The sequence below is a fragment of the Mauremys reevesii genome, linkage group 22, assembly GCF_016161935.1.
Source record: "Mauremys reevesii isolate NIE-2019 linkage group 22, ASM1616193v1, whole genome shotgun sequence".
Lineage (NCBI taxonomy): Eukaryota > Metazoa > Chordata > Testudines > Geoemydidae > Mauremys > Mauremys reevesii.
Window position 1 is genome coordinate 24241427 of NC_052644.1, and position 12931 is coordinate 24254357.

Below are 12931 nucleotides of genomic sequence, written 5' to 3' on the forward strand. Positions count from 1 at the left end.
CTGCGAGCTTCCCCAGCACTGCCCCCAGCGGGTCACTGCCAGTGCTGCGAGCGTCCCCCAGCACTGCCCCCCCGCGGGGTCACTGCCAGCGCTGCGAGCTTCCCCCAGCAGTGCCCCCAAGCGGGGTCACTGCCAGTGCTGCGAGCTTCCCCCAGCAGTGCCCCCACTCGGGGTCATCCCCAGCGCTGGGGGCTTCCCCCAGCACTGCCCTGCCGGGGTCACTGCCAGTGCTGCGAGCTTCCCCCAGCAGTGCCCCCACTCGGGGTCATCCCCAGCGCTGTGAGCTTCCCCCAGCAGTGCCCCCACTCGGGGTCATCCCCAGCGCTGTGAGCTTCCCCCAGCAGTGCCCCCACTCGGGGTCATCCCCAGCGCTGTGAGCTTCCTCCTAGTAGAGTCCCCAGGCGGGGTCACCCCCAGAGCTGTGAGCTTCCCCCCAGCAGTGCCTCCAGCCGGGGTCACCCCCCAGCGCTGTGAGCTTCCCCCCAGCAGTGCCCCCAACCAAGGTCACCCCCAGCGCCGTGAGCTTCCTCCTAGCAGTGCCCCCAGGCGGGGTCACCCCCAGAGCTGTGAGCTTCCCCCCAGCAGTGCCTCCAGCCGGGGTCACCCCCCCAGCGCTGTGAGCTTCCCCCCAGCAGTGTCCCCAACCAGGGTCATCCCCAGCGCTGTGAGCTTCCCCCCAGCAGTGCCCCCAACCAAGGTCACCCCCAGCGCCGTGAGCTTCCTCCTAGCAGTGCCCCCAACGAGGGTCACCCCCCGTGCTGTGAGCTTCCTCCTAGCAGTGTCCCCAGGCGGGGTCACCCCCATAGCTATGAGCTTCCCCCAGCAGTGTCCCCAACCAAGGTCACCCCCAGCGCTGTGAGCTTCCCCCCAGCAGTGCCCCCAACCAAGGTCAACCCCAGCGCTGTGAGCTTCCCCACAGCAGTGTCCCCAACCAGGGTCATCCCCAGCGCTGTGAGCTTCCTCCTAGCAGTGTCCCCAGGCAGGGTCACCCCCAGAGCTGCGAGCTTCCCCGAGCAGTGCCCTCAGCTGAAAAGTAGATTCCAGCCCTTTCCCCGAGACTCACCTGGACTCCTGGGTTCGCAGGGGCGGTCGGATCATCCGCGTGGAGGGCACCCACCTGGACGTGGTGCAGCAGCCGCTCATCAAAGCTGTGCTGGTGCCGGGGGGGCCGGATGGCAGCAGGGGGAGCAGGAGGAAGAAGAGGCGGTGCTGGGGGCCCCCCTGGGCCCTGCTGACCCCCCCACGCCCCTGCTCCATGGTGGGGGACCTGCTGGAGGTGAGCCGGGGAGCAGGGGGGCCAGGGAGTTGAGGCCTGAGAGGGGGCCGCTGGCTGCCCCCCCATGGCTCTGACCCCCCTGCGCCCCCCCAGTGCTGGGAGCCCTGCTGCCCCAACTCCTCGGCGCTAATGCTCTGCCCTACGCCGGCGGTGCCCCCCGGCGCGCCCCTGCGGGACCTGCTCTTCGTGCTGGACGGGGTGCGGCTCAGCTTCGCCGTGGCCAGCGGGGGGCGCCCCTTCGCCTACGCCCCCGACCCCCAGCTGCGGTGGCTGGGCCGCGGGGCCCCCGGCGCCCCCTACAGCCTCAAGCCAGGGAACGTGCTGCACGTGGAGGTGAGGGGGGAGGCTGCAGGGGAGGGGGTTGCAGGGAAGGAGGGGTGGGGCCAGGGGAGGGGACCCCCCCAGCTCTGTGTCTGTCTGTCCCGGCAGGGGGATGGGCTGACCCTGGGGATCTCCAAGGAGGAGGTGCTGGTGCGGGTGGGGGAAGGGCTCTGCACCGTCAAGACTCTGACCCGCACCCACCTGTACTGCGAGCCCCCCCTGCGTCCCCCCCGGCCCCTCAACGTCTCCGCTGGCCTGCCCGAGTTCATCGTGAGTGTGGGTCAGATCTGGGGGGCTGGGCCCCTTTCTCGGGTGGGGGAGGGGAGATTGGGGGGGCTGGGCCCCTTTCTCGGGTGGGGGAGGGGCTGCAAGGGAAGTGCTGGGAGGGGAGATTAGGGGCCGGGGCCCTTTCTCGGGTGGGGAGGGCTGCAAGGGAAGTGCGGGGAGGGGAGATTGGGGGCTGGGCCTTTCTCGGGTGGGGAGGGGCTGCAAGGGAGTGTGGGGAGGGAGATTGGGGCTGGGCCCTTTTCTGGGGTGGGGGTGGGGCTGAATGGGAAGTGCTGGGTGGGGAGATTGGGGCTGGGCCTTTATCGGGTGGGGATGGGCTACAAGGGAAGAGCAGGGAGGGGAGATTGGGGCTGGGCCCTTTCTCGAGTGGGGAGGGCTGCAAGGGAGTGCGGGGAGGGGAGATTGGGGCTGGGCCCCTTTCTCAGGTGGGGAGGGGAGATTGGGGGCTGGGCCCTTTCTCGGGTGGGGAGGGCTGCAAGGAAGTGCAGGGAGGAGATTGGGTGGGGCTGGGCCCCTTTCTCAGGTGGGGGAGGGGCTGCAAGGGAAGTGTGGGGGAGGGGGCAGGAGCTGGGGGGAAGGTGGGGCCCTGGTCCTTTCCCCCCCAGGTGGAGATGGGTGGTGTGGGGGAAGGTCTCTCTCTGCTCCCTGACACCCCCGTGTGTCCCGTCCCCCCGCCCCAGGTGCAGATGGGGAACCTGCGTCTGGAGCTGGGCCGGGTTCGCTATGACACGGAGCCGACCCCCCGCTTCCCCCCCGAGGCGCAGGTTGGGCTGGGGGTGGGGGCGGCGCTGCTGGCCTTCATTGTGCTGCTCCTCATCCTCATGTACAGGTGTGCGGGTGGATAACAGCCTACTGCCGCTGCCGGGGGGCGGGTGGATAACAGCCTACTGCCGCTGCCGGGGGGCAGGTGGATAACAGCCTACTGCCGCTGCCGGGGGGCGGGTGGATAACAGCCTACTGCCGCTGCCGGGGGGCGGGTGGATAACAGCCTACTGCCGCTGCCGGGGGGTGCGGGGTAACAGCCTATTGCCGCTGCCGGGGGGTGCAGGGTAACAGCCTACTGCTGCTGGTGGGTGAGGGGGGGAAAACAGTCTACTGCTTCTGGGTAGTGGGAATGGGGTAATAGTCTATTGCTGCTGCTGGGGAATGGGGAGGGGGCAAGAAAAATCAGCTTTTTGGGGGGTTCTTTCCACCCTGCCTTCCCCCCCACCATGGGCAAACTGTTGTGTCCCCCATCTCACCCACTAGAAGATAACCTACTAGTGCTGCTGGGGGAGGAGCATTCAGCAACTGGGGGGGTTCCTTCCACCCTGCCCCCCCCACTGGGTGAGGTACCCCCTCCCCGTATCCCTATACCACAGATATCCCTCCGCCTGCCCCCTCCCCCCCAGTGTAAGAGGATAACAACCTACTGCTCCTGCTGCCGGCTAACGGTGCCCCCCCGCAGGCGGAAGAGCAAGCAGGCCCTGCGGGATTACAAGAAGGTTCTAGTGCAGCTGGAGAACCTGGAGGTCAGCGTGGGGGACCAGTGCCGCAAGGAGTTCACCGGTACGGGGGGCATGAGGGGACCGGCGGAGGGATATGGGGGGGAGGCAGCGGAATAGCCATGAGGGAGAAATAGTCCCTGAGGAGTTGAAGGATATTGGGGCTGGAGGCAGTGAAGGGATATCTGGGGAGGGGTATCTTGAGGGGAGCAAACGGGGTAGAGGGAGATGTGGGGGAAATAGTCCCTGGGCAGGGGGACAGGAGGTGGTGCAGGACTATCTGGGAGGAGAAATAGTCCCCGAGGGAAGTTGACAGGAGGTGGGGGGGGTCAATGGAAAAGTGGAGGGATATTGGGGGGAAGAGTCCCGGGGGAAGTTGAAAGCGGTTGGCGGGAGTGGACGGATATCAGGGGAAGAGTCCCTGAGGGAAGTTGAAGGGGGTTGGCAGGAGCGGAGGGATATCGGGAGGGGGGGTGAGCGTGTGGGAAGAAGTTGGTGGGGTGGAGGGATATCAGGGGGAAGAGTCCCTGGGGGAATTTGAAGGGGGTTGGCAGGAGCGGAGGGATATGTGGGAGGGGAAAGAGTCCCTGAGGGAAGTTGAAGGGGGTTGGCAGGAGCGGAGGGATATGTGGGAGGGGAAAGAGTCCCTGAGGGAAGTTGAAGGGGGTTGGCGGGAGTGGAGGGATATCGGGAGGGGGGTGAGAGTGCAGGGGGAAGTTGGTGGGGTGGAGGGATATCAGGGGAAGAGTCCCTGAGGGAAGTTGAAGGGGGTTGGCAGGAGCGGAGGGATATCGGGAGGGGGGTGAGAGTGCAGGGGGAAGTTGGTGGGGTGGAGGGATATCAGGGGAAGAGTCCCTGAGGGAAGTTGAAGGGGGTTGGCAGGAGCGGAGGGATATGTGGGAGGGGAATTAGTCCCTGAGGGAAATTGAAGGCCGTTGGGGGGAGTGGAGGGATATCGGGAGGGGGGTGAGAGTGCGGAGGGAAGTTGAGGGTGGGGTGTTAGTGGGGTGGAGGGATATCAGGGGAATTAGTCCCTGAGGGAAATTGAAGGGGGTTGGCAGGAGCGGAGGGATATGTGGGAGGGGAATTAGTCCCTGAGGGAAGTTGAAGGGGGTTGGCAGGAGCGGAGGGATATGTGGGAGGGGAATTAGTCCCTGAGGGAAGTTGAAGGGGGTTGGCGGGAGCGGAGGGATATCGGGAGGGGGGTTAGAGTGCAGGGGGAAGTTGGTGGGGTGGAGGGATATCAGGGGAAGAGTCCCTGAGGGAAGTTGAAGGGGGTTGGCAGGAGCAGAGGGATATGTGGGAGGGGAATTAGTCCCTGAGGGAAGTTGAAGGGGGTTGGCAGGAGCGGAGGGATATGTGGGAGGGGAATTAGTCCCTGAGGGAAGTTGAAGGGGGTTGGCAGGAGCGGAGGATATGTGGGAGGAATTAGTCCCTGAGGGAAGTTGAAGGGGGTTGGCGGGAGCGGAGGGATATCGGGAGGGGGGTGAGAGTGCAGGAGGAAGTTGGTGGGGTGGAGGGATATCAGGGGAAGAGTCCCTGAGGGAAGTTGTCAGAGGGTTGACAAGAGTTGAGGGATACTGGGAGGAAGTTGATGGGGGAGGGGGTTGGAAGGAGTGGAGGGATATCTGCGAGTGGAAATAGTCTCTGAGGGAAGTTGGCAGGGCCTGGGTGGAAGGGTATCTGGGAGGGGAAGTCGGCCCGGGGGGCGGGGGGGGGCGGGGGGGACGGTATCTGGGAGGGGAAGGCGTCCCTGGGGACATGGGGCAGGGAAGTCGTCCTCAGGGACGTGGGGGCCGGGAGGAAGGTATCTGGGAGGGGAAGTCGTCCCTGGGGGACGTGGGGGGCCGGGAGGAAGGTATCTGGGAGGGGAAGTCGTCCCCGGGGGACGTGGGGGGCCGGGGGGAAGGTATCTGGGAGGGGAAGTCGTCCCCGGGGGGAAGGTATCTGGGGCAGCGGTCAGTGGGGGGCAGGAGGTGACCCCTTTCCTTGCCGCCCCACAGACCTGATGACGGAGATGACGGACTTGAGCGGGGAGCTGGAGGGCTCAGGGATCCCCTTCCTGGACTACGGCACCTACGCCCAGCGCGTTTTCTTCCCCGGCCAGGGGGGGGCGCCAGCGTGGCGGGGGGCCGAGCTGCCTGAGGGGCGCAGGGCCACCGTGGAGCAGGGCCTGGCCCAGCTCTCCAGCCTGCTCAACAGCAAGGCCTTCCTGCTGACGGTGAGAGCGGGGCCAGGGGGCAGAGAGTCGGGGGGCACTGGGTGGGGAGCTCTCCAGCCTGCTCAACTGCAAGGCCTCCCCATCGTGGTGAGAGTGGGGCCGGGGGTTATGGGGGCACATGGGGTGGGGATGATTGGGTTTCAGGGGTGTTGGTGTATGGGGTACATGGGGGTCCTGGGTACAGAGTCTATGGGGTACATGGAGCAGGACTATGGAGGTCCAGGGGGCTGGGGGGTGCAGGTAGTACAAGGGCAGAGGGATATTGGCGTTGGGAGTACAGGGATTCTGGGGTGCAGGGGAAGGGGCTATGGGAGTACGGGGTAGGGGTTCTAGGCGTACAGGGGGCAGGGCTATGGGGGTACAGAGGCTATGGGGTACAGGGGGCAGGGCTATGGGGGTTCAGGGGCTATGGGGGTACGGGGACTATGGAGTACAGGGAGTATGGGTGAAGTGGGCTATGGGGGTTCAGGGGCTATGGGGTACAAGGGCAGGGGGTTATTGGCATACAGGGGCAGGGCTATGGGGGTACAGGGATTATGGGGGATGAGCAGGGTGTTATGGGGGTACAGGGAGTACAGGGGATGGGCAGGGTGTTATAGGGGTTCAGGGGGCTATGGGGGACAGGGAGTTACGGGAGACAGAGGGTTATTGGCATACAGGGCAGGGCTATGGGGTACAGGGAGTTATGGGGTACAGGGGGTTATTGGCATACGGGGCAGGGCTATGGGGACAGGGAGTTATGGGGGACGGGGTTATTGGCATAAGGGGCAGGGCTATGGGGGACAGGGAGTTATGGGGTACAGGGGGTTATTGGCATACGGGGCAGGGCTATGGGGGACAGGGAGTTATGGGGCACAGGGAGTTATTGGCATACGGGGCAGGGCTACGGGGTACAGGGAGTTATGGGGGACGGGGTTATTGGCATACGGGGCAGGGCTATGGGGTACAGGGTTATTGGCATATGGGGCAGGGCTATGGGGTACAGGGAGTTATGGGGTACAGGGTTATTGGCATACAGGGCAGGGCTATGGGGGTACAGGGAGTTATGGGGGACGGGGTTATTGGCATACGGGGCAGGGCTAGGGGGTACAGGGAGTTATGGGGGCGGGGTTATTGGCATACGGGCAGGGCTATGGGTACAGGGAGTTATGGGGACGGGGTTATTGGCATATGGGGCAGGGCTCTGGGGTACAGGGTTATTGGCATATGGGGCAGGGCTCTGGGGTACAGGGTGTTTTGGGGGACCGGGGTATTGGCATACGGGGCATGGCGTTGGGGGTACAGGGAGTTATGGGGGACGGGGTTATTGGCATACGGGGCAGGGCTATGGGGTACAGGGAGTTATGGGGGACGGGGTTATTGGCATACGGGGCAGGGCTATGGGGGACAGGGAGTTATGGGGTACAGGGGGTTATTGGCATATGGGACAGGGCTATGGCGGACAGGGAGTTATGGGGGACAGGGGGTTATTGGCATACGGGGCAGCGCTATGGGGTACAGGGAGTTATAGGGTACAGGGGGTTATTGGCATACGGGGCAGCGCTATGGGGTACAGGGAGTTATTGGGTACAGGGGGTTATTGGCATACGGGGCAGGGCTTTGGGGTACTGTGTTTTATGGGGGCGGGGGTTATTGGCATTCGGGGCAGGGCTTTGGGGGTACAGGGAGTTATCGGGTACAGGGGGTTATTGGCATACGGGGCAGGGCTATGGGGTACAGGGAGTTATGGGGGACAGGGGGTTATTGGCATACGGGGCAGGGCTATGGGGGTACAGGGAGTTATGGGGGACGGGGTTTTTGGCATACGGGGCAGGGCTCGGGGGTAGCGGGAGGTATGGGGTACAGGGGGTTATTGGCATACGGGGCAGGGCTATGGGGGACAGGGAGTTATGGGGGAAAGGCAGGGGGCTATAGGGGACCCGGTGGGTGGGGGGACGGCACAACGCTGCCCGGGGAGGGAGCGACAGGGCGCTTGGGGGACCGGGCGCAGCCCCTGGCATGGGGGGGACACCCCCCCACGCTGACCCCTCTCCCGGCCCCACAGCTGATCCACACGCTGGAGGGGCAGGCGTCGTTCTCGCGGCAGGACCGGTGCCAGGCGGCCTCGCTGCTGGCGCTGGCGCTGCACGGGCGGCTGGAGTACCTGACCGACGTCATGCAGAGCCTGCTGGGCGAGCTGGCGCAGCGCCACGTGGCACGCAACCCCAAGCTCATGCTGCGCAGGTCAGCCCCCCCGCCTGCTCCGCCAAGGGGGCAGAGGGAGTGCCCCTGGCGAGTGGGGAAAATACCAGAGCCCCCCGATCGCCCGGCCCCCAGGGGCAGAGCCCCCCGATCGCCCGGCCCCGCGGGCCGAGCCCCCCGATCGCCCGGCCCCCGCGGGCAGAGCCCCCCGATCGCCCGGCCCCGCGGGCAGAGCCCCCCGATCGCCCGGCCCCCAGGGGCAGAGCCCCCCGTTCGCCAGGCCCCCAGGGGCAGAGCCCCCCGATCGCCCGGCCCCCAGGGGCAGAGCCCCCCGTTCGCCCGGCCACACGGGCAGAGCCCCCCGCTCGCCCGGCCCCCGCGGGCAGAGCCCCCCGATCGCCCGGCCCCCGCGGGCAGAGCCCCCCTATCGCCCGGCCCCGCGGGCAGAGCCCCCCGATCGCCCGGCCCCGTGGCAGAGCCCCGATCGCCCGGCCCCGGCAGAGCCCCGATCGCCCGGCCCGGCAGAGCCCCCGATCGCCCGGCCCAGCAGAGCCCCGATCGCCCGGCCCGCGGCAGAGCCCCCGATCGCCCGGCCCCCAGGGGCTGAGCCCCCCGATCGCCCGGCCCCGCGGGCAGAGTCCCCCGATCGCCCGGCCCCGCGGGCAGAGCCCCCCGATCGCCCGGCCCCCAGGGGCAGAGCCCCCGATCGCCCGGCCTGGGAATGCGGCTATTGCCCGCTGATGGGAGAACCTGTCGTGGTGTGACCGGCACCAGCCCGGAGAGCTGCTGACACCCCTGGGGAGCGCCAGGTCCAGCCCGGCCCCTTCTCCTGGCAGCCTGGCACGGGAGGGAACGGGGGGGCGGGGGCTGGTTCGTTGCCATTGGAACCCGCCCCCCGGGGGTACAGGGGAGGATTGGGCGGGAGGTAGATGGGCTGCACTAGGGGAGGGGAATGGAGAGATGGGGGGGCAGGAAGGTGCCAGTGGGCTGAGCAGGGTCTGGGGGCGTCTCACAGCGAACCCCACTGAATCCCTGCACCCCACAGGACGGAGACCATGGTGGAAAAGCTGCTGACTAACTGGATGTCCATCTGCATGTACTCCTACCTGCGGGTGAGTGCCCGGACGCCGGGGTCCTGTCCCGGCGGGGGTGAGAGCAGGGGGGCAGCGGGCCTGGGTTGTCTGAGAGGAGAGGGGTCTGGGGGTTAGAGTGACGGGGTGGGAGCCAGGACTCCTGGGTTCTCTGGGAGGGTGAGGTCTGGGGTGAGCAGGGGTCCTGGGGCCAGGCCTCCTGGGTTCTCTGGGAGCGGTGAGGTCTGGGGTGAGAGCAGGGGGGCCTGGGGGCCAGGACTCCTGGGTTCTCTGGGAGGGGTGAGGTCTTGGGGGTGAGAGCAGGGGGGCCTGGGGGCCAGGACTCCTGGGTTCTCTGGGAGCGGTGAGGTCTGGGGGGTGAGAGCAGGGGGGGCTGGGGGCCAGGGCTCCTGGGTTCTCTGAGAGGGGAGACGGGTCGGGGGGGTTAGAGTGACGGGGGGAGGGGAGCCAGGACTCCTGGGTTCTCTGGGAGGGGTGAGGTCTGGGGGGTGAGAGCACGGGGGGCCTATGGGCCAGGACTCCTGGGTTCTCTGGGGAGAGAGTGGTCTGGGGAGCCAGAGTGGGGGGAGGCCGTGGCCCCGGACGCCCGGGTCCCACCCTCTGTGTCTCCCCAGGAGGTGGCGGGCGAACCCCTGTACCTGCTGTTCCGGGCCATCAAGTGGCAGGTGGACAAGGGGCCGGTGGACGCGGTGACGGGCCAGGCCAAGCGGACGCTGAGCGACGGGCGCCTGCTGCGGGAGGACGTGCCCGTCCGGCCCCTGACGCTGAGCGTGCTGCTGCGGGGGGCGCCAGGGGGCGCCGGGGGGCAGCGGGTGCCCGCCCGCGTCCTCGACACCGACACCATCAGCCAGGTCAAGGAGAAGATCCTGGACCAGGTCTACAGGGGGGTGCCCTTCTCCCAGCGCCCCCCGGCCCACGCGCTGGACCTGGGTGAGGGGGGGCAGGTCTGTGGGGCAGGGCCTCTCCCAGCGCCCCCCGGCCCACGCGCTGGGAATGGGTGAGGGGGTGGGGCAGGGCCTCTCCCAGCGCCCCCCGGCCCACGCGCTGGGACTGGGTGAGGGGGGGCAGGTCTGTGGGTCAGGGCCTCTCCCAGCGCCCCGGCCTGCGCTGGGAATGGGTGAGGTGGGGCAGGGCCTCTCCCAGCGCCCGGCCTGGCGCTGGGAATGGGTGAGGGGTGCAGGTCTGTGGGGCAGGGCCTCTCCCAGCGCCCCGGCCTGCGCTGGACCTGGGTGCGGGGGGGCAGGTCTGTGGGGCAGGGCCTCTCCCAGCGCCCCCCGGCCCACGCGCTGGGAATGGGTGAGGGGGTGGGGCAGGGCCTCTCCCAGCGCCCCCCGGCCCACGCGCTGGACCTGGGTGAGGGGGGGCAGGTCTGTGGGTCAGGGCCTCTCCCAGCGCCCCCCGGCCCACGCGCTGGGAATGGGTGGGGGGGGCAGGTCTGTGGGGCAGGGCCTCTCCCAGTGCCCCACGCCCTGTGTATGGGCTGCGGTAGGGGCAGTGTGCGCATGGGGGGGCAGAGGGGCCCCTCTCACACCGTGTCCCTGTCGCCCCCCAGAGTGGCGCTCGGGCGTGGCCGGTCACCTGACCCTGTCTGACCAGGACCTGACGTCCGTCACCCACAACGGGTGGAAGAGACTCAACACCCTGCAGCACTACAAGGTGAGGGTCCCGGACGCCTGGGCTCCCTCCCCGACTCTGGATGGGGGGTGGGGTCTGGGGGTGGGGACTCTGGGGTCCCGGACGCCTGGGTTCCCTCCCCAGCTCTGGGTGGAGAGTGGGGTCTTGGGTCCCGGACCCCTGGCTTCCCTCCCCGGCTCTGGGTGGAGAGTGGGGTCTGGGGTCCCGGACGCCTGGGTTCCATCCCCCAGCTCTTTTCTCCCCCAGGTTCCAGACGGGGCAACGGTCGGGCTGATCCCACGTCTCCAGAACGACGTCCCCCAGAGCCCCAACCAGAGCTTCCTCTCCGGGGAGAGTGAGTGCCCCCCCCCGGCTGTGGAGATGGTGCAGGCCAGCTGGCCCACACCTGGAGTCCTGGCCATGACCCTGGACTGAACCAAGGGGGCTATGGGGGTGGTGGAGGGAATTTCAGATAGAACCAAGTGGGAGAGGAATATGGGCAGTGGGACCTTGGACTGAACCAAGGAGGGGAGCCAGGGGGTTGGATCTGGGGGGCTTTGGACTGAACCAAGCGGGGGAATGGGGGTGGGATCTGGGGGGCCTTGGACAGACCCAAGGGGAGACTAACCCCACCCCCGCAGACACCCCAATGCTGGAGGACGGCGAGGAGGGGGGACTGCGGCTCTGGCACCTGGTGAAGCCCACGGAGGAGCCAGAGGCCCCAAAGCAGCAACAGCGTCGCAGCAGCCTGCGGGAGCGACCCACGGCCATCCCCGAGATCTACCTCACCCGCCTGCTCTCCGTCAAGGTGAGACCCCCCTCAGACCCTCCCGCCCTGGCCATCCCCGAGATCTACCTCACCCGCCTGCTCTCCGTCAAGGTGAGACCCCCTCAGACCCCCGCCCTGGCCATCCCGAGATCTACCTCACCCGCCTGCTCCCGTCAAGGTGAGACCCCTCAGACCCCCGCCCTGGCCATCCCGAGATCTACCTCACCCGCCTGCTCTCCGTCAGGTGAGACCCCCTCAGACCCCCGCCCTGGCCATCCCGAGATCTACCTCACCCGCCTGCTCTCCGTCAAGGTGAGACCCCCCTCAGACCCTCCCGCCCTGGCCATCCCCGAGATCTACCTCACCCGCCTGCTCCCCGTCAAGGTGAGACCCCCCTCCGGCCCCCGCCCTGGCCATCCCCGAGATCTACCTCACCCGCCTGCTCGCCGTCAAGGTGAGACCCCCCTCAGACCCCCCCGCCCTGGCCATCCCCGAGATCTACCTCACCCGCCTGCTCCCCGTCAAGGTGAGACCCCCCTCAGACCCCCCCGCCCTGGCCATCCCCGAGATCTACCTCACCCGCCTGCTCCCCGTCAAGGTGAGACCCCCCTCAGACCCCCGCCTGGCCATCCCGAGATCTTCCTCACCCGCCTGCTCCCCGTCAAGGTGAGACCCCCCTCAGACCCCCCCGCCCTGGCCATCCCGAGATCTACCTCACCCGCCTGCTCTCCGTCAAGGTGAGACCCCCTCAGACCCCCGCCCTGGCCATCCCGAGATCTACCTCACCCGCCTGCTCTCCGTCAGGTGAGACCCCCTCAGACCCTCCCGCCTGGCCATCCCGAGATCTACCTCACCCGCCTGCTCCCCGTCAAGGGGAGCCCCCCTCAGACCCACCCTGCCCTGGCCATCCCCGAGATCTACCTCACCCGCTTGCTCCCCGTCAAGGTGAGACCCCTCAGACCCCCGCCCTGGCCATCCCGAGATCTACCTCACCCGCCTGCTCTCCGTCAAAGTGAGACCCCCTCAGACCCCGCCCTGGCCATCCCGAGATCTACCTCACCCGCCTGCTCCCCGTCAAGGTGAGACCCCCCTCAGAGCCCCCTGCCCTGGCCATCCCCGAGATCTACCTCACCCGCCTGCTCCCCGTCAAGGGGAGCCCCCCTCAGACCCCCCCGCCCTGGCCATCCCCGAGATCTACCTAACCCCCCTGCTCCCCGTACAGGGGAGCCCCCCCCAGACCCCCGCCCTGGCCATCCCGAGATCTACCTCACCCGCCTGCTCCCGTCAAGGTGAGACCCCGTCAGACCCCCGCCCTGGCCATCCCGAGATCTACCTCACCCGCCTGCTCCCCGTCAAGGTGAGACCCCCTCAGACCCCCGCCCTGGCCATCCCGAGATCTTCCTCACCCGCCTGCTCTCCGTCAAGGTGAGACCCCTCAGACCCCCCCGCCCTGGCCATCCCCGAGATCTACCTCACCCGCCTGCTCCCCGTCAAGGGGAGCCCCCCTCAGACCCCCGCCTGGCCATCCCGAGATCTTCCTCACCCGCCTGCTCCCCGTCAAGGTGAGACCCCCCTCAGACCCCCCCGCCCTGGCCATCCCCGAGATCTACCTCACCCGCCTGCTCACCGTCAAGGGGAGACCCCCCTCCGACCCCCCCGCCCTGGCCATCCCCGAGATCTACCTCA

The 12931-nt window shown here is 67.9% G+C and overlaps 1 protein-coding gene across 1 annotated transcript in view; it reads left to right on the forward strand.

Moving 5' to 3' along the window:
• PLXNB3 (plexin B3) overlaps positions 1 to 12931 on the forward strand; it is a 42640-nt gene that overhangs the window by 19019 nt on the left and 10690 nt on the right. Inside the window, 12 exon segments of the mRNA XM_039510319.1 lie at positions 1084 to 1276; positions 1370 to 1609; positions 1706 to 1867; positions 2566 to 2714; positions 3333 to 3433; positions 5373 to 5590; positions 7635 to 7813; positions 8817 to 8883; positions 9477 to 9792; positions 10415 to 10518; positions 10744 to 10831; positions 11118 to 11284. Coding sequence (XP_039366253.1) covers positions 1084 to 1276; positions 1370 to 1609; positions 1706 to 1867; positions 2566 to 2714; positions 3333 to 3433; positions 5373 to 5590; positions 7635 to 7813; positions 8817 to 8883; positions 9477 to 9792; positions 10415 to 10518; positions 10744 to 10831; positions 11118 to 11284 — 1984 coding nt within the window.